Source organism: Anastrepha ludens, chromosome 4, assembly GCF_028408465.1.
Source record: "Anastrepha ludens isolate Willacy chromosome 4, idAnaLude1.1, whole genome shotgun sequence".
NCBI classification, from domain to species: Eukaryota; Metazoa; Arthropoda; class Insecta; order Diptera; family Tephritidae; genus Anastrepha; species Anastrepha ludens.
This window is the reverse complement of record NC_071500.1, coordinates 2,892,665-2,915,364: the sequence shown is the minus strand read 5'-3', so window position 1 is coordinate 2,915,364 and position 22,700 is coordinate 2,892,665. Positions and strand designations below refer to the sequence as shown.

At 39.7% G+C, this 22,700-nt stretch overlaps 1 protein-coding gene across 3 annotated transcripts in view; it reads right to left on the bottom strand.

The window, feature by feature from the left end:
- LOC128861552 (talin-1) overlaps positions 1-22,700 on the bottom strand; it is a 56,401-nt gene that overhangs the window by 1,285 nt on the left and 32,416 nt on the right. For 2 of the 3 annotated variants that reach the window (XM_054099754.1, XM_054099755.1), the window contains exons 3-16: positions 15,315-15,588; positions 14,750-15,148; positions 14,493-14,684; positions 14,310-14,388; positions 13,741-14,244; positions 13,595-13,683; positions 13,355-13,443; positions 12,954-13,070; positions 8,291-12,878; positions 8,031-8,221; positions 2,872-2,988; positions 2,283-2,798; positions 1,145-1,825; positions 130-776 (exon numbers count right to left, since the gene is read on the bottom strand). In XM_054099754.1, the coding sequence (XP_053955729.1) occupies positions 130-776; positions 1,145-1,825; positions 2,283-2,798; positions 2,872-2,988; positions 8,031-8,221; positions 8,291-12,878; positions 12,954-13,070; positions 13,355-13,443; positions 13,595-13,683; positions 13,741-14,244; positions 14,310-14,388; positions 14,493-14,684; positions 14,750-15,148; positions 15,315-15,450 (8,345 nt within the window). In that variant the 5' untranslated portion in view covers positions 15,451-15,588. Of the gene's footprint in view, positions 1-129; positions 777-1,144; positions 1,826-2,282; positions 2,799-2,871; positions 2,989-3,193; positions 6,069-8,030; positions 8,222-8,290; positions 12,879-12,953; positions 13,071-13,354; positions 13,444-13,594; positions 13,684-13,740; positions 14,245-14,309; positions 14,389-14,492; positions 14,685-14,749; positions 15,149-15,314; positions 15,589-22,700 lie in introns of those variants that run through there. The other variant, XM_054099756.1, reaches the window with a different exon arrangement.

The following is a 22,700-nucleotide window of genomic DNA, read 5'->3' as shown; positions in this document are numbered from 1 at the left end:
ACAAATAAAACAATCGCTTCAAATAAATAACTTAAAATTAAGGGAGCTCCTTCAAATAATTAACATTTGGGGATTAACATTGCGATTTAAATTCCAGAAGAAAAATGATTGCATTTAGATTTAACCCACCTGGAAGTGTAGCCTTCATAGTTTTGGCCAGGATATGCTCCTCCGCTGGTAATTTGCACCACGCCGCCTTGGCCAAATGTTTTATCGTGCAAATCCTGCACACAAGCTTCCAGTTTACGGTTAACAGATGTCGATTTCTGAGTTGTGGACTGCGGAGTGGTCAGCGACGGTTGATGCGCGTTGGTGTACGTTGATGTTGTTGTGTTTTCAAAAGATTGTTGCTGATAATTACTGACATTTGCTATAGAAGAGGGGGGTTGAGTGAGTTTAGCGCTACCACCACCGTTAGTACTTAGTAAACTGCTGCTGGGACCACCAGCGGCTGGACTACCGGGGTAGGGGCGTGGCACCGCGTTGGCTGTTAGTTTTGGGTTAGGTCTAAACGTACTGCCGCCTGATGCTGTGGCTGTTTGCATGTTGTACAGGGTGGTCGAAAGTGGCGGAGGCGGTGGTGGTAGTTCAATGCTACCGTTAACCTCAACACCGCTAGAATATTGGTGGCTCATGGGGGGCGGCGACACAGCATCTGGGTGGTGGAAGTGTTGTGGATGCGTCGCATAGTTATAATGATGCTTGGTCTGTTGCTGCTGACTGTAATAGCTCGGTGATGTTGGCATATCCGAAGGGTAGCCCGAACGGTTTAGTGTCTATGGGTTAGATCATGAAGTTTAATGGTTTTTAATTAGTCAGTACAAATATTAGTTGATGTAATGTTTTTGTATTAATACGCAAAATGCTATTAGTCTAAATGTATTAAATGAAATATTGGTATTTATAAAGAATGCATTTAAACTACGGCGATTAACACACTTTTTTCTACGCCAATTGTTGCCAATATCGTTTACTTATTTATTTCTTGTTCTATATGAAAAATTATGTTTTTGCACTTTTTTTCTTTTAATTTAGCGGCAGTGTGTTGACCACTCCCTCACTGAGCTTTTTCCTCAAAAGATAGCTACATGAATCAAAAGAATTAACCAAATTAAAATAAGCGCAAATGAGGATTAATTCATACATTATTTTGGCTCTTCTGCAATGTTCCATAGGTGGAATGCGCATACTCCGAATCACTTTCGTCTGTGGCGAATCCCTGTGTCTTTTTCTGCAGCGCACGTGCATGCCTAATGGTGATGAGTTTTTGTCGGGCCTCTTCCAACTGCTTCTCCATGCGCAGTACATCGGAGCGTGCATTAATTTCCTGTGCCATACCATCAACCATCGAAGTGTTGATTTTCAGAGTTTTCTCTTCTTCATCTTCTAGGCCTTGTTGCGCTGCACGCACCAAATTTTCAGTGGACTTAATAACTTGATTGCCTGCGGCTTGTAAACGACGTCCAGCCTCAGAGTTCGGGTTTGATTTCACTTTGCATGCGATGAGTAGTTGGGCAGTTGATGCAGCCACTTGCTTAGCTGTCGAAATTAACATTTCTTCAGTGCCTACTCCGCGCACCAAATTCTGTGCAGCCTCGACAAGGCTATGAGTAGCCGCAGCCACAAGACGAGCAGCAGATATGAGACCTTCGGACCATTGACCATCGTCCGAAGATGTGAGTGGGCGACGGGCCACTTTGCCTTGATCGATCAATTCGCGTTGTGCGGCATTGGCAGCACGCACCAAAGCCGAAGAGGCTGCCATTATGCCCTTTGCCGCCTCAAGAATCATCTCATCGAATTTCATATTCTCGTCCAATTCAATCTATAAACACAAAAATTACATAAATTAAATATTCTATACAGCATTAGACAAAAATCTATGTTAGACAGGTATATTTTTATTTTACATATTTGAGCGTAAGGCATATTTTGTAAACTTCTTGTTTTAGTTAGTGTTGTTTAGTAGAATGTTAATAATCGCAGTAATAATATGTTTGATTCCTGGGTGAACCTTTTAATGCAACAACCAAGAATATCAAACATATCTAACTGGAACTATTAGCGTTTAGTAAGGGACAGACACAGTAGAAATCCACACACCATAAATTTTACTTTTGGTTACGTGAACGAAAGGAGGGTTACTCGTAATTATTTTCTTTTAGCGCAGCCATCACCAAAGCACAGATAAGATATCACATTAAATTTAACACACGAAAATCCACCACCATGTTAATGTTAAGAATTATTTCCTATTTGTTCATACAGATTTCATGTCTTACCTTCACATCTGGTTGGCGACGTGGTCGCAGCGATGCCAACTTTTTCGCAGCAGCGTCAATGGAAGCGGCAGCACCTAATAATTCATTTTCAGCAATCACTGTCGGGTCTTCAGGATCGATCCAGTCCGAACCCTTCAACAGGCGTGCCATGGCAACCAAATCGGTGACACTTTTGGCAACACGACGAGACAAGTGCACACGATCGTCAGCCGAGCAATTGTGAAGGATGCCGTTCAGAAGTTCACGATATGATTCGCCAACAGCAGCACCCGCTTCAAGTGTACGCTGGCGCAAATCCTCCGTTTCAGCGCAATTCCAAGCAACGGAGCGGCAAATCAGTAGCATCTCAGATATAGCACGTCTACCCAGATTGGCGGCGGCCACAATGTCCGTTTGCAGATTGGAAGCACCAGCGGCAACTGCCTTGGCGGTTGCCAACGTTACATTCTTCGTAACACGTATCAAGTCTTCAGGGCCACATTGCGCACTTCCGGGTGGAGGCGGCGAGTGGATGGCCTGCAAGTACAAACAACAACAAAATTAGTTTAAAAAATAGAAGTAAGAATGCATTGATTTTTATTGAACGCACGCGTATCTCCTGGGAAATGGCCTCGACCGTGGACTCCATTGCACGCGTACCACGTGTGTGCTCATCCTCTACGGCCTTTACGGTCTTCAGCAAGGATGACACATTTAGCACCATTACCTAGAGTAGGTTGAAAGACAAAATTAAAAGATAATCAAAATTACGTATAAAGAGACAAATTGGGTATAAACTGCAAATTTAATTAATCTTTTTCATTTCGAAAAGCTATGGCACTTCATTATTTTGAATCTTAATAAAGAAAATCCCAAGTTTAAGAGTGTAAAATAATATTTTTCGAATACCTCGGAGAGATATCCATTTATTTATGATCTAAATGATAGTTAAAATTTCTTTATTGAGTTTAGTGTTTAATATAAAAACAAGTTTTTATGTTAGGCTGAAATGTATGACATAATGCCTATATGATTTTCACAATACAAAACTTAGCAGAATGAACTTGAAATTGCAGATGCTGCAGTACGCGATTTGATGACTTCATCGGGAAAGTCGGTATCTTTTTTGCACTTATCGCTCATTGGTTGTAATTAATTTTGAGAGAACAACTATCGATTTTGTTGTTAAGGGCAAGGCTGCTAGACTGTCAAATTTTGAGTAGTTACTAAAATAATTTGCATACATATCTGTGGACATGACACAACTTACATTTGCAATTCCCAGCTATGAATCACTTTCATATATGTATATCGGGTAATTAAGCAAAGGAGAAATATTGTTGGAATGATATTTTTTTTTATAATCTGGTAAATAATTTCATGACATTTATTTTTTGAATATGATATACAGCATATTTCCGTCGCGGCTCCGAGTTACAATTCGATCTTTAAATCTTTTTTAAAATTTACTTTTGATAAGCCAGATGTTTGACAATCTTTAAAGAATAAATAAATCTGAATAACAAATCTAAATGTGCCCAATCAGCAAAAATGCGATGCAACGATGGTTATTTGGTGTCAATTGTTGCACTGGCTGTATTTTATAGGCACGTAAGTCAAGCTCCTTACGTAAAGTTTTCCACGTAGCCGAAGGACAAAGGCCAACAAGTTGAGAACGACAACGAATCGATATTTCGTCGTCTTCTTCAACACTTCGCGAAATCTAGAGCGACTACGACATCACAACACTTTGCCAACAGATTTTTTTTTTAATAAATTTCCACAATTTGGAGGCGGTTTTCTAGCGTTAAACGATTCATGAGGACTTGTCAAACCTTACTGAACCGAAATGTCAACACAGTTCACCATTCTCAACTGTTGCAGAACCAATATCGATAGTTCTCATGCAGCTAAAAAAAAACCTGATACATAGCTGGGTTTTAGTGAAATATTTAAACTAAAATCATTCACAGCTGTAGCTTAAAAGCCAATCCCAATGAAATTTTAATTAAAATATTAAATTTGTATATGAAAGATCAGGATTTATTAAGCTTAGAACAAAAAACTACATCAGGGAAATATCTCGTTTTGTCAAAAGTCCACAGATATATATGAACATATGTGTATTCATCTTAATGATGCATGGTAGCTAATTAATTGCTTCAAACTAAATTTATACAAAGAGTAATAACCTGAGATAGATCGCCTCAGGTTTACTAAGTACTCAACGTACTTTAATTTAAGCAACTTCTACTCCTTCAAATAATCGGTCTAAGTGTCATATTCTTTACGCTGTTTGAAAAGAATAACCACTTCGTGTACGAACGTTTGTAGAACATGTCCATTTATAGCTCTAGCATTTTCAAAGCTGTTATAGATACAGTGCGCTAAATAACTCTAACACCGGGACTTGTTGACAAGCTTCGACAATTTACAATTATTTGACGCTTATTGAATTTTAATAATTGTTTTAGGTGTCTTCTTCTTCCATATAAAAACATTTCGATCATTCCTTATATGGAGAAAATGCACAGGGACGCCAGAAAAAAATCTTAAAAATCAAAACTAAAAAAGTTAAATTTTAGGATTTAACCGAAGATTTAAGGCGGAAGAAATAAAAGTCAAATAAACTGTTATTTTTGATTAAAAATATGTCGGCCCAAAAAGAATGGCTAATAGCTGACTTTTTGGAAAAAAATCAAAAAAATTTAAACCATATAGAATTAATAACCTTGGCTACCAGAGGTCGGTAAAATTGACTCTGCGAGTGTGTTGGCATGCACAGAGTAAACGCACTGCACTTCAGTGCTGAAAAGAGTAAAATTTAAAACCAAATGTGTCAACAATGAAAAATAAATTCTTTTCGAACCCTGTGCAAAATTATTTGATACTCAGCAAAATGCATTCCTTGAGTTAATTTTCTGATTTTCATCATCCAACCTGGTTCGGTTTGTGCCAAAAATATTTCATGTAGATCTCTTTCAGCTACTCAGGTGTATTCAAGCAAAACTAACTGGTGCGTAGGCCTTACAGGCCTTTCTCCGATATATTTCAAGCACTGCTCTTTAGGACATTCAAAGCTGATAGAAACTTTTTCCAAGTGTTTTTTGGTATTTTCAAAAAGGTTACAATAACAACAACCAATAAAAGCTAAGTAGAATAGTTTTGTGCTACAGTCTGCATAATTTAGTTTTTCCCCGGTCTACGAATAGCAATTCTACATACAGATTATTGTGCCATCTACTTTTGTGTGCAATAAAGCTGAGACAATCTAGCAAGAAAAAACAAAAAAAATCCTACCAAAACGTAAAGCAAGTCGAGTTCAACAGCATCCGCAAATTCTTACAAAGCCGAAATAGGGATGATAGTATAAAAATCGTTATTAGTAATTTTTAAGTTTATGCCTAAATATTTTTAGTATCTCCAGTTGCTTCATTTTAGGCATTAAATTTTGATTTTGCGGTGCTTGTCGGTCGACTAGTATTAAATATATGTTCCAATATATCAAAACAATATAAGAGCAGGCGCTTGTGGCAGCAGCAGCTGTTTGTTTTTAATTCATGGGCTGATGGTGCTACAGCTGGCGGAGTGTGAGATGAATTCGTCGCGGATGTGTTTAGCAGCAAGAACCGTGCACAGGGAGCCACTGCGCTATAACGGTTTCTTGCTTGTTGCTTGGCTTGGCGTGGTGGTGGTCTAAGAGCTAAGGATTCCATAACTTATGTGCGACTGGCGATGTAGATGGCGCTGGCCATTCATGTTAGTACCAGCAACTGCGGCAGCAGATGTGCACATTTCTTTAAGCGTCTGTGATACCCCCAGGGCATTTTTTATTATGATTTTATCGTTTTTGTTTTGTTTTTTGTTTTATACAGGTCAAATGGGCACACGAACAAGTGGCAAGTACAATGTAATGGAAGAAGAGAAAAGAGAGAAGGCAATGACAGTATGCGGATAACACTTGTATGTATGTTTGTATTATCAATTGCTCTGGCTTAAAGGGTTATACAAATGTTTTTGTTTTGTGCGTAAGCAATTAGAAACCACAGCGAAAGACTTTGCAGGAGGTTTTCAGTTGTTAACAAGAGAAGAGAGTAGATAGTAGATTTTAAGGCAGAAAGCAAAAGAGCGTGCAAGTAAGCGAGTGCTGCACGTGCAAGGATGCTGCACGGAACACATGTTATGACCGTCGCGCTACAACGATCTATATGCAAGTTTGTTAGAACCATTTATTACCAGCGATCTGCAGCCATACAACCAAATGTGTGTGATTTTTTGTACACAGTGTGAAGTGGCAGAGGAGCATTCGTGGGGCGTATTTACACCCGTATTTAAGTAATTAAGATATTGAATAAATGAATGCATTTGTGGCCAAGTGTGTTACAAGTTGCAGAGAGCGCATTACTTATTAGAAACGCAGGCATTAAAAACATACAAACGTGTACCTTAGATATAGATCAATAAAAGGACGACAACACCACAAGACAATTATTATACAGTCAGTAACAAAAAATAGTGGGCTTTTGTACAATCTAATAAATTCCTTAATAGTTTCATTGAAAGAGGTATACACATTTTGAGATGAGATTCAGTAAGAAGTGACTCAGTAAGCTCCTCCACATTTTCACACAAAAAAAGTGAGGGAGCACCCAATATCTTTTACAAATGTATATGTATATGCTTATTATTTAAGCATTAAATGAAGTGCCAAAGCCATTAAGTTATTTTACATAAACGATGTAGTTTTTACAAAGTGAGTGTGATATGCAGCTTTTAGTGAAAAAGAAAAATGATTACATTGTTTAGTGCGTTCGAGTGTAGGTATACATAAATATAAACATTTACAACTACTTTATAAAAATGATTCTGTGCAAATAATGTGTTTCTAGAGACACAAAAAGTATTAAGCGCATATCAATAGTTGTCATGTAAAAAAATATTATAAATTTTTGCGGTTAAGGTAATCATAGAAATTTTGTTTCTTTACATTCTACAAAACAAATAGCGAGAATTCGAGCTATGCCATCTTTTAAACTTATGCGATGCACCCTATTCGAAAAACCTTGAGGGAGTATTTGTCTACCTAATCTCCTAGTTTCACACAAAATATTAAAATAACTTCTATACTCTCATTTTGTTGCAATAAAAAATCTAGTCAAAGTAAGTTCCAATAAGAGAAACTCTAAAAATTAGCATTCAATTTTAATCTTAATAAAACAAACGTAAAAAAACAACTTTTAAATTGCAGGCATGAATAAATTTGTGAGCTTCCTGTTCAATCCAAGATTTATAGTAATCAAGTTGAAAATTTAAATATTGTAGAATTAGAGCTTTCTCATAACAAATTAAAAAATGTATAACAGCAAAATATTTTTTTTATTTTCTTCCTTGTTTGACTGCTTGTAGCTCTGCCACTCTACGGAGCTAAAGGTGAAATTTTAATGACACATGCAATGAAATGAAACAGTCCAAAGTACCAAAACACAAAAGCTACTGATAATTAAACATTATTTCTTCTGTGAATGTTTAGCGCGAAATGCCAAAATTTCGGAAAGTCAGTGTTTATACAGAATTACATTATAATCAAACAATAATAATTAAAGAGGAAAATATTAAAATTAAAAGAACCACAACAACTAAAGCTTTGAAATTAGCCTCACGACTTATTGTATTGAATTGACGTCTTAAAATCGATGTATAAAATATAATAATGTGAATTAAGAAGTTCGTTTCTAGTACTAAAGGTTGGATAGTTGAAACTCTACTTACCCTGGCACTCTCCTTCAAATCTTGCATCGATGGATCATGTATGGGTTTGCCAGAAGCCAATTTGGTGGCATTAATCAGGTCGCCCAAAGCGGAAGCTACATCTTTCACTGCGTTGATAACCATGACTTGCGAATCCGGTTGTGTAGAGCCGAGGCTACATGCACCTCTTTTAACGGCTTCCGCCAGTTGAACTATAGAAAGTAAAGAAAGCGTATAAAATGTTTTTAAGAAGCCAAAAATAAATCAGCCAGTGAGCTCACGTATGGTAGAGACAGCATTTTGAGCCGCGTTAGCCAACTCGTCCTGTGTGCCAGCTGCGCCTGTTACTAGCACTTTCGTGTCTTCTACAAGAGCCTTAGCGGTCTGCAAAATGTGTTCGCGATGGTCAGCAAATGTGCCATCGCCGTCTGAATGCAAAGTGCCGGCCGTGGCAAACATTATAGTCGTATCAAGGTCACCAATAATGCCCGACACTGTATGTGCGGCATTGATACAAGCTTGTGTTCCGCGCGATCCGGCCTGCAGCGCAGCTAAAACTTGTGCCACCTTCTCCGAGACATCGCGTGCATTACGTGCGAGTTCATTCTGGACCGATGTATCATTGGGACGGGCTCCGGCAGCACCTGACTGTATCATTGAGCTTACCGAGCGACCCAAATCCACCACAGTCGATCGTATACGCATGGCTACATCCGGAGTAGATGTTGTGGTAGATGCACCTACCGAATCCTGAGTCAGTTGTGTGTACTGCTGTGTCATTTCTAGGGCAAGTTGCGGTAACAGCTGTGGCTCGATAGTAGCTTTGGCGTTCATATCATTAGCTAGACGAGCAATTTCCTTCGCCGACTGCACCATTCGTGTTTGGTAATCCACAAATGAGTCCGAGTAAGAGGCGTTAAGAAGTGATTGGCGCTTGTCGGTCAAACGTGTAATGGCACGATTCACTTGCTCCATCAGCCCCGTTACAACACCCATTTCAGCGTTGATCTTTTCGACTGTTTCAGTGAGTTCCTGTATAGCCTGCCGTGTGAAATCAACGGACTCGTCCAAATGTGTATGAGCATGCGTGGATCGTGGATTTCCGGCGGAATCTTTGGCCGCTTGCACAAGGGTTACAGCACTCTCTACTACTGACTTAGTTTGATTGATCAGACTCATTTGTTGGTTGGTGTGCACGATATGGGTACAAGCGCCGACCGCACCATTTACCATTGGCACAATGTAGCGCGAGATCTCGCCCACAGCATGGCCCAGTTGTTCAGCGTTGTTTTTCCCAGCCATCCGAATGGGTTCAAGCTTATCAATCAACTCTGCTGCAGAGTTCAATGTCTGGCCACTGAACCCGTGCAGATTATTATCGCGGCGTTGACTTAATCCCTGAGCGCTCACTGCCATGGCACAGCTATCCAATTCACGAGTGCATGTGTTCAGTGTGTGCAGCACTTGCTCGCATTGTGCTTGGCCGGGTGCTTTTTCGCGGATGTTATCCACCAAACGTTTCACAGACTCGGAAACGGGAGCAGAGGCATTCGAAAGCTGCTGCCACACTGGAGGATCGTCGGGTGACAGTGCCAATGATTTTGCAGCTTTTACCATTTCTATTACACCGTCGATAACACCGCGACCCGCATTAATAACAGGCTCTTGCGCCTTCCGCCCCTCTGCTGAGATTTTAGCAGGCACAGAAATGAATTCGGGGCTGGAAGCATATTGCCTTACTGCTTTCACAGACTCTAGTAATGGCTCCACAAGACGAGCACGTGTTGGTGTCGAAGGCTCATCGTCAATACCCTTTATCTCCTGCACTAAGTTCGAAGTGGCTGTGGCAACCTGCTTGGCCAACACAATAAACTCATTCTTTGCCACCGGATTGTTAGTATTCATACTGGCCTGACGACATATAGAGCACAAATAACTGGTATGCTTTGCGATTATTGTTAGTGCCGAAATCTTTTGCTGCTTCGTTGACTTGGCACTGCTAACGATGTCGCAGTGCTGACGGATACCTTGATATGCCCAGGTTAATTGGGCCTGATCAATGATGCCTGGTCGCCCAGCCACACTGCTCGGGTGCGACACTCCTATCAAGTAGGCAGCCTGTGCAGATGATTCAATCAGCCCGTGAATTGATTCTGCGACGGTGTTCACCGATTGACCAAAGCCAACGTGGTTCGACTGTTTGGCATTGTTAATCATTTCCGAAATGGCATAACCCAGATTGCGTGACTTATTAGTCGCATTTTCGACGCATTCGAAATAGCCTTGTTCGTTGATTGGTTCATGCGGGTATTCGAGCATTACTCGGAGCCCCTCGATATTGCGCATCGCATTGTCACACTCTTTTTGCCCAGGTGCCGACTGTATGCTGGCGTCGACAAGTTTGTTTATGCTTTCGGTGACGCTCCGTGCTGCTGCGTGTAATAGATTCTTCGCATTTGGTTGTCCCGGGTCGGCAGCGATTGACTTCGCAGTAGATAGCAAAGAGCAGGATTGCGTCGAGACGTTACGAAGCCGATCAATCATTTCTGAACGCACCACTTCATCCTGCGTCTGGCCGGCTATCTCCATTGAGACAGCTAAAAGATCACGATAGTTTGCTGCAAAGTTCTGGCTTGTATCTGCTAGCTGTGCGGGACTATCATAAGCCTGCACAATGTGCCCACTGGCCACACTAAGCCCTTCTGCCACCTGCTTCAGCTCCGATTGCAACGTATTGTAGTTACGATCCGAAGGTGGGAATTCACTCATTGAAAGTATCTCACTCAATTCACTTACATTGCGCAGAGCATTGTCCACTTCACGTTGACCAGGTATGCAGTCGACTGTCTTCGATATAGCTGCAGTAACATCACGTCCAGCTTGAGTCAATGCATCTGTACTGCCGACATTTTGCAATGTGCGCTGTGCTTCTTCAATCAAGCGAGCCGAATGCAGTACCACCTCGTCGGCACAATCAATTACAGTAGGATTCTTCGTTGTTGCAGCTACACCATGAACACTTTTTGTGAAATCCCCGAGTGCCAAGGCAGTGTCGCGGCCAGCCACTCCCGCATACCTACGTTGCTCTTGTATAACTGACGACAGCAGCTGTCTAAGCGCAAGCCCTACATTTTTAGCGGATACTCGCAACTGTTGAGCAGTGTTTTCGATAGTCTCCCCAGGAAGTGGGCGAATGCTGCCTGATTGCGCTGCCTTGCGAGTGTCATCCAGCACGTTGTGTAAGTTACGCACCGCCTCCAAGGCCGATTCCAATTCCTGACCGCCACAGGCTTCTCGAGCACGCTGTGCCGCCGAGTTCAACTCAGACACGGTTTGACCCAGGTATAAGGCACTTTTTGAGAGCTGAGTGGCCGACGGGATATCGGTAACAGTCGGTTGTAGAGCTCGTGCCGAACGCGATACTTGTATGGCAGGCTCAATGAATTGTTCAGCAGCTTCTATTAGATTCAGCTGCGCATTTGGATCATCTGGGCTCGATCGCGTTGTCTTCACCGAGGTAACAAGACGTGGAATTGTGTCGGCTGCGCGTTTACAGTCTTGCAGCAGTTGTTCCTTGGTTTGATGGTCGTCGCTATGCTGCACCGCATTTTGTGCGGCTGATATACACTGAGTAGCCGCCGAAGCGGCCTGCTTTGAACAGTATTCTAGACGATGGATTAGGTTTCGTTTTATGGCTGGCGTATTAGCCGCCGTGGTGGTGATTTCACGCAGTTCTTCAGCAGCACGCCGCAAGGCGTTCTGATTCTCGGTGTTTTGTGGATTACCCGAACAGAGACGAGCGGCTTCGACAAGTTTTGCCGTAGCATCTGCCAGTTGCTTGGCAGCCGAAAGTAAGCGACGCTGCATATCTTCGTCTTTCTGTTGATCCGCCTCGCCCTTAATGCTCTGTATCAATTGGGCTGTTGCTTGACCTAGTGTTTTGGCATGACGAACCATCTCCTGCGGGTCATTGGATGCAACCAATATGTCAGTACCAATAATCACATTCTCCACCGGACTCATCTCCTGACTTGTGCGAATAGCGTATTCGCGAGAGCTCAACTTCACATGGTCCAGCATATCACTCAAACTCTTCGAGACATCACGCGCAGCAGCAAGTAAATCATTTTTCAATTTCGGATCGGTGGTTGCATCGTTACACACTTCACACAGATTGTTGACAGCTCGCGCCACATTGCGGGCAGCGGCTTCCAGCTGCTCTCGGCAAGCAGCATTATGCAGAGTAGGAGCCACGACTTTTGCACACGCGACCAGTTGACTGGTAGCCAAAGCACATTGACTGGCAGCACCAATAACGCGATTACGTGACTCTTCATCTTCACAGCTGGCAGCAATCGATTTTGCGCGCAACATCAAAGCAGCAGTTGTATTTGCCACTGCCTTGGCCAAGCTCAAGAGCATATCGTGCAAATCGCGATTCTCTGGCACCTCTTCTTCGGCGATTGTGCTAAGCACATGAGTGGTTGCTTCGCCTACACGACTGGCGGCGTTGATAAGACTCTGAGAAGGTTCTTTACTCTCTGGCTCGGCGGCCTTCAGCAAATCGCTGAAAGCATTGCACAAATTACGGGCTGCATCAAGCAATCGATCGCCATTGTTGCTATCCTCCATCAGAGCAGCGATCAGACGTACCTCTTTAGTAACTTCCGGAATTGTTTGTGTAATTTGTGAAACCGAAGCGGAGATGGCCTCTGTGTCGACCTCATCGAATTGAGAAGCTGTTATAATTTGTGCGGTAGCCGCGTTCATAGTAGCAACGTGACTAGTAACAGCTTGCTTAGAAGTATCCAAAGTATTCTCACGCCACTCGATTGACCGCAAGTCAGTGCCTAATTCTTGTATTGGGGCCTACAAAGCAGCAGAAAGATGAGCATTTTATTAGCTATTTGCAATAAAAGAGCGTTTCCAGTGAATTTTACTCACCTTAGTTCTAAGCTCTTCGTCAGCACGCATCAAGACGTCTTGACCAGCCGAGATATACCCAAGCAGCGCACGCTGCGGTTCTGTGAGATTTACAGTACTTATGCGCACTTCCTTCGTCTATAAAAATAAATTTCGTGGTTAGAAAATTTTTAATCTAGAAAAATCAGAAATACACTTCAAACTACAGTCGCGTTCAATGTGACCTACTTTATAAAATTTGGTTTGGCCTTTTTGAGTGCAGCATGAATTGAATGAAATTAATTTTATTAGAATTTTACAACTCTAGTTTCAACATGGTTTGAGCTATGTATGCATGTATCGATACATAGAAAGCTTATGGCAAAACAGGCTTAAATGGCAAGAAAACAAAACAAACAAAAAAACTAATTGCGTGTACTCACCGTTGGTGGTTGATGAGCGTGGTTGACCTGCCCAACGAAGGCTCCATATTGAACTGATTGCATTTCACCTTGCGTATATTTTCTTTCGCCTTTTTTCATTTATTTGTGCAGTGAACAGATAATTGGTGCAAGAAAAAATATACGAATACACCAAATTTATAAAATCGAAAACGATAAAATAAAAGGCATAAATTATATAAGAAGCGTAAAGCAAAAAATCGACTGCGGACAACTACTCACCATCTGATGCACGAAGAATTTCCGGGTGTGCCAGTGACTCAGTATTGATTTTACCAATTTTATTTGTTTCATGCTGCAAAAATGTTGCCCTGCAAATTATATTTTATGAGAATTTTTGTGGACTGTTTATTCTATTTTAAACTTACTTTGAGGGCGCAACTGACTCTTCCACCATAGTGGAGCCCTCGTCACCCTCGATGCCAAAATGATCTTTGGTCTGCTTCTTCTTCAAAATAATATCTATATAACCAGCTATCAATTGCACAATCTGCTCGGCCTCCGTCGTCTGCACCGAGTAGTATTGGTTGGCGTAATCACCAAAATCCAAAGTGAAGGTATTCGGCGAGGCGCCCCAACGGCGCACTGTCGTCAATGGCCATGAAACTAAAATCTCCTTAGTACGTTCATCCAAACGTAATACCGAATCCTTCGTCACGCCCAGCAGACGCGGCACCAACTTATTGCGACCGTTCATTTTTTCCTTCACCAAGAAGAAAGTTACTCCATAGGTAGGCAGCTCACGTGCCGTTTTCGTGTACAACACCTTGGCGTCGATTTCTGTAAGATCAACGTGTTTCTTGTGCTCAGCAAATATTTTCTTTTCAATGTTCTTCACACGCACATAGGACTGCGGCAAGAAGTCCTTTAAACTGTGGAGTAGAAAGAAGGCAAATATATTTGCATACAATTTCTACAAGCAAAAAAAGGAACTTACTCTAAAAATCCAGGCTTATGCTTCGCTTCGTTGTGAGGCCCAAATTGTATATGCACTTGGATGCCAGCGAATTCACACGCTTTGTTGAAAAAGACAAACATACAAGTAAACACAATCACAATCACAATAACAAAATCAAAGAGTTGTTTGCAGCTACCAGACAGCAAAATCAAACACACATACCTTTTTCCTGTGTCACTGGATGCGTGCCATCTAGAATGGCGTCACGTGCCTGCACGTACAACAAATTCAATTGTACCGGGTCACGTGAGTCAATATTTTGATCAGAGAAGAAGAAGCGACGACGCAGCAAAACCGTTTCCGATTCATCTATGCCTTGTTCACGTAGAGTTTTGCCGACATCCACCCAATTGACTAGAAAAATTAAAGAGTTTAGTTATGAAATATGTAATATGTATATGTAAGAATAATTGATTTACTTTCATCGTCGGTTTTCAGCTTTCTGCGTAGACTTTCCATTTTTGCATCGCGATCTTTTTCGGTGAATTTTCGACGCAATGTCAATGTGCCAAACTTATTATCCGGCAGATTCTCATTCTGCGCTTCGGTATCCTCACGCACCAAGCCGTACTCCTCGTGATTGGTAATGCCGATCTTTGTGCAAATTACCACCATTAGCTGCGACACCGGCTGCGAGTCGTCAACCAGTATCGTCTTCACGGCACCATCTAACATACGAACCCGCAAAGTGCGCAATTTGCGCCGGTATTCTAGGGTGTCCTGATTATGGAGAATGTAATAGCCGAGTGTGCGGCCGGCCTCCAGCCAAACACCCTGTTGGTGCTGCTCATCCGATATAAATAGACCATATTCGCTGGCTGTAGAAAGAAAGCGGTAGAAGAAAAAAAGAAAAATGTTATGTGCATAGAAGAAATAAAGAATACACAATACATTCCACTATGGTGCGTGGGTGGATGTGGTGTGGCATACGGATGTGCATTTGTACGTGTTTATGGATTTGTGTGTATGTACATATGTACTTACGTTGTCCCTGAACAGCTTCGGCGAATTTATCCCGGATAATTTTGCAGGCATCAAATACTGTCGTATTCGGATGGAATTGTATTGTCTTTGTGACGCGGCCGCCCTCTAGCTGAATACGCAACGATAGTGTTGACATTTTTACACTTATCGCTGTCGTCACTTTTTCTTCTATGCGTGTAGATGTGAATGTGTCTGCTGGCTATGCTGTTACTGTTAATGATGTTGATTTTTGCGTTTTTCGATAATAAAATTATAGACTTAGTTGTAAAAGGCACTGTAAAAGGAAAGAAGAAGAAATCATGAAAAATAAACACATACATACATAGGCATAGATACACAGAAAGAAAGGTAAAATGTATTAATTTCAGTGGGGAAACACATAAAGAATTCATATATGACGAATGCAGCACATCTAAAATCTAAAAAAAAGAAAATATTAATATGTATTTATTTACTGAATTGGGCTCTTCACAATGAAAAATACCATTAAATTCACGACACAGAATCCACCCCAAATTATTTGTAGGCAAGCGAGAAGGTGGGCGAAATAAGATAAGATTTTGTGAGGAGAGAAAACCCTCCCTTTTGCGGTTGTTTGTAAATTTTATAATAGGTATATATGTATGTACTTACATTTGTAGTACGATATATAAATCTATTACAACGTTGCAACCGCTTGATGGAGATCATTATTTGCGTGGTGTGGTATATTAAAGGTTGAAATTTTGGTAACCTCAATATAAGGATATTGGATAGATGGAATTGGGTTTGTATTTAGTAGAGCAGTAGAGCTGAGACTGCATTGCTTACATCAATTGCTTATAACGTAGTCGCATGTGAAGAAAAGTAACTAATAAACAAAACTTTTATTTTGCATATTCTTAGTTAACCTGCTAATGCCGCTCGATATAGTCTATCGCCGATGTTGGCAAAGTGCCATCCATCCCTCTTGTTTCTTTCTGCATTTTAACATGAGCACTTACCGCAATGCGCTCTCATTTAAGTTTTGCTCATACTCAGTACCTAAGACAGTAACCCTCACACACAACACAACCCCTTTTAGATGCACTCAATGTAGGCTTTCATTTAAATCTTTGCCATTTTCTAATTCGATTCTTTCCTGTTTATGCTGGAAATGAAGTTCTTGAATAAAAAATCAGAAGGCATCAGTTTGCCTTGTGTGTGTTTGTATGTTTGTATGTGATCAAAACGGCATGTAAGCAATCCATTCGGTAGGCTGTTAAAAATGATAAGCTCGAAATGTGTATGTATATGTGTAATATCCGAAAGCGTAGGTAAAAGTGCAGCATATCTGGCGATACACTGAAATAAACTATGTCAGCAATCTCAGCAAACCCTTGCCATTGTCTGCTATTATAACTGTGCGACTGACTATGACTGCTTATTGGGATTGCTGGCCAAGCCCACCGCGCTAGAACCAAATCAAGAAAAAGCACGTAGAACAGATTACACAAACCATTGAAAGAATGGAAGGCATAAAGCAAAATCGATATTCCTCGGTCACTTGAATAAAAAACGGGGTGGAGAAAAAGTCATTATTTGCTTCCACATAGAATATGTATGTATTCACAATTATACACAAATGAATATAGGTTTTGCACGAAAAAAAACATATTCTATTTATTTTATCGCTTCTACAGCATTTAACGCCATATTTTCCATAAAATATACACATTTTGTCGATTTACACAATCAATCAAAAATGGGTGGAAATAAAACAAAGTGACTCGTTTTTTTATTTTTACTTTTTCCATTTTTCGAAGTCATTTCTAGGTCCTGTTAGTAGAAAGTAGACAAACGAAGCTGTAAATATGTTGTTTTAAGATACCAGAAGGAGTTCGACCACTCCCACTTTCTACGCTTAGACAGGCACCACTACTTCACCAAAAATTAGAATTAATCACTTTTCAATTCTAAAAAAAATAGTTTTTTTGTGTTTTATCTTCGCCTGCGGGACGACCATTTGTCACCGAATCCACACGACAACTGAAAATCACGCACAGAGCAGAAATATATGCTCCTTCATCTCCAGGACCTCTCACTTATAAACACTCACAAGCGCGCGCGCGCTCACATACATAACGACACACCCGTACAAACACATGCGGTTTGATTGAATTTTATGCGGCTCATGACGTTTCTGGGGGATGGATGCTGTGAAGCTTGTATGGCGAACTGGAACAATCACTGACACCCCACACGTTGAGTCTTAAACGACGAACTAGTCGCAATGCTTATGCGCATTTTCCCGCTGTAAAACCACATAGTTCTGGAAAAGCAAATGCCACATAATGGAAACGTTATAGCAGTGAAACTACCCTTGTAGAGATTGTAGAAATTGTACAGAGAACAGAGAAACAGAGAAACAAAACTGGATAATTACATTTACGCTTGGCATTCTTGTTTGAGTTGAACACAAGTGGAGAACCGTATGAAGCGGTTGATGTGGCTGATCTATATGCGTCGATTGAACAGTTTCGAAAATAGCGCATGTGTGGAGCCACTTTGAATGTAGGAGTACGAATGTTGCAAGCATGACGGCTACCTCGTGAAGACCACTACTGAATGTAAAGTTATGTCCCCTGTAAGAATTGGATGATGGAAAATATGTATTACATACATTTTTTTCACCAGTACATTTGCAAATGGTTTCAATAATTTTGCTTTGGATATAAACCAGTGTTCGGCTCTTTTTCACATTTAAAAAAATTATAAGAAAATTTACATGATTTCACTCAATAATGTCAGAACACAAAATAGATAATTGTTTTGAGTGGCCTAAAAGCGCGCGTGCCTCAGCATTGGGAATTGGTGTAAGTACTTGACACTCTTACGACCGTTAATTTCCAAGAAAAATTATTCAAAAGCACATTTTTCAGATCGCTGATAAGACGGGAATGATGGGCCAGAAAAAATTAATGCGTAAACGCCATCCGAAAAGTGTCAGATGACGGCCGAAATTCGTGGTAGTACCCAAGGTGAAATAGTCAATATGTTCCCCTTGCAGTACTATACCGCGCTTCAGGACTTCGAAGTATGGTAAAAATATGAAAAATATTTATGAACTATTAAGAAAATAAAGCAAAAAAATATAATTGCCTAAATCTCATTTATGAAAAATTATTCAAACTTATTATGAAAATGGTTGCTCTTTAAGAACAACATATCGCCAAATTCGTGATTTTTTGTTGGAAATAATGTTCGAATGAGTCGACAATTCAAAGGTTGGTGAAAAAATTTCAAGGAACTGGTTCTATCGCAATATAAAAAGCACTGGAAGACTAAAAACTGAAGGTTTATTGTTGAACATTTACATTTCATTAGTCAACTGTGCTTACTTATTTAGTGCTACCTACTTGTCCTTCTTAACTTTTTTCATGCTAGGTGCCTTAACTTAGGGAGAAAGCAAGCCATACTTAGTCTTGCCATAAATTCTGTTAAAATGTTAACAATGGAGTGGGGAGCTAAGGAAAATCGCATTGCAGTGATTGCATTACATAAATGTGGTAAAAGTGCAAGTGAGATTTGCGAATTGCTGAAAAAACTGAATATATCGAGAATGTTTGTTTACCGCACGACCAACCGTTTTTCCCAAACGTCTGAAGTGGCAAACAGAAAAAGAAGTGGTCGAACCAGTGCAGCCATAAAAGCCGTTCGAGAAAGAATTCGCAAAAATCTCCTTCAAAAGCAGAAAATCATGTCCAGAGAAATGAATGTATCGTCCAGATCCATGTCAAGACTAATTCGAGATGATCTCCCTATGTAAACCTTCTATCGCTCAACTGGTCATAACGCGCTCGGAGAAAACTAGACTCGACAGATGCAAGCAGCTTCTTCAGTGGCACGCGGTCAATGGCCGTGAAAATATTTTCCTCACAGATGAGAGAATTTTCACTGTTCAAGAAGTTTTTAATAAGCAAAACGACAAAATCTATGCTAAAACTTCGAAAGACGCAAAAAATGTTGTTCCAAAGGTTCAGTGTGGCCACCATCCAGCGTCCGTGTCCGTCATGTTTTGGTGAGGAGTATCTTGTAAAGGCGTTACATCTCTTTATTTCATCGAAAAAGGGGTTAATATCAATGTAAAATTGTACCAGGAGGATGTCTTGGAAGGCGTGATGAAGCAGTTGAGCTGTAGTCTTTTCAATGGAGAGTGTTGGATCTTCCAACAAGATTCCGCTCTAACACATAAGTCAAAAACCACCCAGCAGTGGCTAAAAAACAATATTCCATGATACAGTTAAGTTAGCATTTACCTCCATTAAAACCCTTTCATTTTATAAAATTTATTGAGGAGAAAAACTCAGTATTTTCACGTTGTATTCGTTATCAATGGAATCAAAAGAAACCAAACTAAACGGACTTCCCTTCCGACTTTAACAAATATTGACATTATGGCCCTTTCCAACCATCTAACCAGAACAAAATTACAATTTTAGCACACAAAAGCGGTGCTATGTTTCAATTAGCGTTTACTCATCGATAGGTACAATAATTAATAGAAGACATTGTTATTGGAAATATACATACATACATAAGTACACAATTTATAATGCGCTTGTAAGCCATGCCCGTTTTAATTCCAATGGATCTAATTTCAAATATATGGATGATTTGTTTGCACGGAAGTACACCATGACAAGTTGGAAAACAACCAGACTAAGGCATTTCATGCCCAAGTGTGCTCGGTAGTTCCAAGGCATACCTACATAATAAAGTCGCGCAAAGCCATACAAAACAGCACTAACACACATAAACATGCCGAACTAGGCGATAGGATTGGGGTGGCAAATTGTGGCTAATAATTATCTTGGCCCAACTTTGCAATTTAATGATTGCCAGCAATGGAATTCAGTCACCTCCGCATGCTCGTAATTTGCTCAGCAGATGTGCGTCCATCAAGCAGGCTCAGCAAGCTTTCTAACGAGTACTACAACAAACGAGCAAACAACGAAACGCCCAATGTAAAAACAAAAATACTTACATTTTAACAAGCATTACAGCTGGAGGAATGTAATTTATTCCTTTTTAATAGCAAATTATCGTAGATTCACACAGCGTTGCTAATGGATAGCTAATAAGTGGAAATATCGTTAGCTCAGCGGAATAATTTTACAACTCAATAACAATTTTGTACTGAATAACTGAGTTAATGGGCGCAAATTGGAAGTATTTCCGATTTTTTGGAATTCGTAGCTCGCGTATATAGTAAAAATGGAATTAATAATAATAGACTGGCGCATATGTATGCACTTGGAAGGTGTTCATGCCGAGCCTCTCCTGCAGTTTGTGCTGCATGTCTCGGTGTTGCTCTACATTCTTATGCTGCTTCAGAACAGCAGATAGATTTTATAAGAAGCTTGTTTTGATGGCGACGGCTATTAGAGAAATGTGTTTTCTAGCATTTGCTGTTTCATGTCTACAGTGGGTGTCGAAAATGATACGAACCGATTGGTAGGGACAGTCATTAAAACGCCGACTGTGTACTCGAGAGGTGAGCTCACTCACTACATGATTTAATGCCACAAATAAAGAGATGACTCTCGCTCCCCACCTTTTTTGGTGTGGAAATTCGAAGGACATGCATTCGGCAGTTGTTACACCAAAGAAAAACTACAAAAACGAATGTTCAAAAAATTATCTTCTTAAAAATGTAAAGATACATTAAATATTAAAATATAAAAGATGTATTTGTTACTTTATGCGTGTAATCTTTTTAAGTTAGAGGTAAGAAAATCACCTAAAGCGCTACGCAAAACTTCGAGTTACTGGTTAATCCGCGCGGAAACGGCCTCGAGTGTAAAGGGTTAATATGAGAAGCCAATGCATTATATTGAAATAACTATATATTCGATATACTGTTGCGATCAAATTGAAACGTGACTCCCAGGATTATTTAAAATAACATATTCCTTAATTTTGAATGTATTACCTATAAATATTTGTATATTTTCATTCACACATTCAAATTCACTGCGAAATTTTATAATCCTCATTTATTGTTTCACAGTACTATCAACTTAAAAAAATATACGAATATTCCGAATGGATATGCCCATGAAAATTATATCGAAAACTCATCAATAAATTTTATTTTTTATATAAGTTTCTATATAAGTGCGGAGCCAAATTATTTCATAAGTTGAAATTACCCGCAAAAATCCATTCAAATAAATTTTACACTTGGATTCTGAGCTACATACTATACAATAATGAACTGATCACTCAGATAATTGATATTATAAATATATATATATATATATATGTATATACCTATATAAATATTTATAATGACGCTTGCAACCTTTAACCAGCAATTTAAAGGAAATTTAAAATTTGAGGAACGGATTTGTGAGTTAAAAATATTAGTGCAGAAATTAATTGCAAATGTGTACTTTTATTGGGTTATGGGTGAGGCCTTGGAAAATAAACAAAACAGGATTTAGAGGGGGTTATTGCACGAAAGTATTTCAGAAAATTCATTCTAATTTTGTTAGAATTTCTAGAGTTATTTATGACACACAAAGTTTTTCTTAAAAAAAAACAGTGAATAATAGTCATTATAGAATCGTAATATTTGAATTCAGGTTAATTTGAGTGGAGATTAGAATACGCGATGTTCGTTTGGAGACCGTTTCATGCAGTCTATATTATTAGATTATAGTCTGTTCAAAGAGGTTTTGTGCGCTTTGCTTTGCGCTCGATGAAATTTGTTGATCCTACTCCGTCCTTTTATTCTCGTTGCTTATTAATAAATCTAATGTCTTCTTTAGAGTCTAGGTGTGTTCTGTTGTCGATGTGTTTTGTCTTTGATATTTGTACGGATTCAACAGATTGCCCGTATCTGCTCGTTTAAATTAATGTTGATGTTCCTTCACGTATTTTCCGTAGTAATGTGGGTAATGCTAAAACTGTTTATGGAATAAATGACCTAACTCAGTTTAATGTTTATTCTTCTTCCTTAGATTTTGATTTCTCTAACTCACGTTTACTTTTAAAAGGTTACTTATAAGACCTTTGTCAAGAGGTCTTTGCTTGCCCCTATCTATCAATAGTCTGTAAGCGTCTTGCTTGTTGATTAAATAAATATAATTTAATAGTTATTAATAAAAATTTTAAAAAAGATAAATAAAAAAAAAATGGATATTGTGAACAATCCCCCAAAGGAAGGAAATATTTGATTCCTAAAATTGACGACTTCTTGGAAAGCATCATCGAATGTCGTAAAAAATTTAAAAACTAAAAGACCCATATCGGTTGAGATACCGCGATTTATTCTATTTATGAGAATACTTAAATTTTTATTAACACACTTTTATTAGGTCGGGTTGTATGTATGTATGTATGTATGTATGTATGTATGTT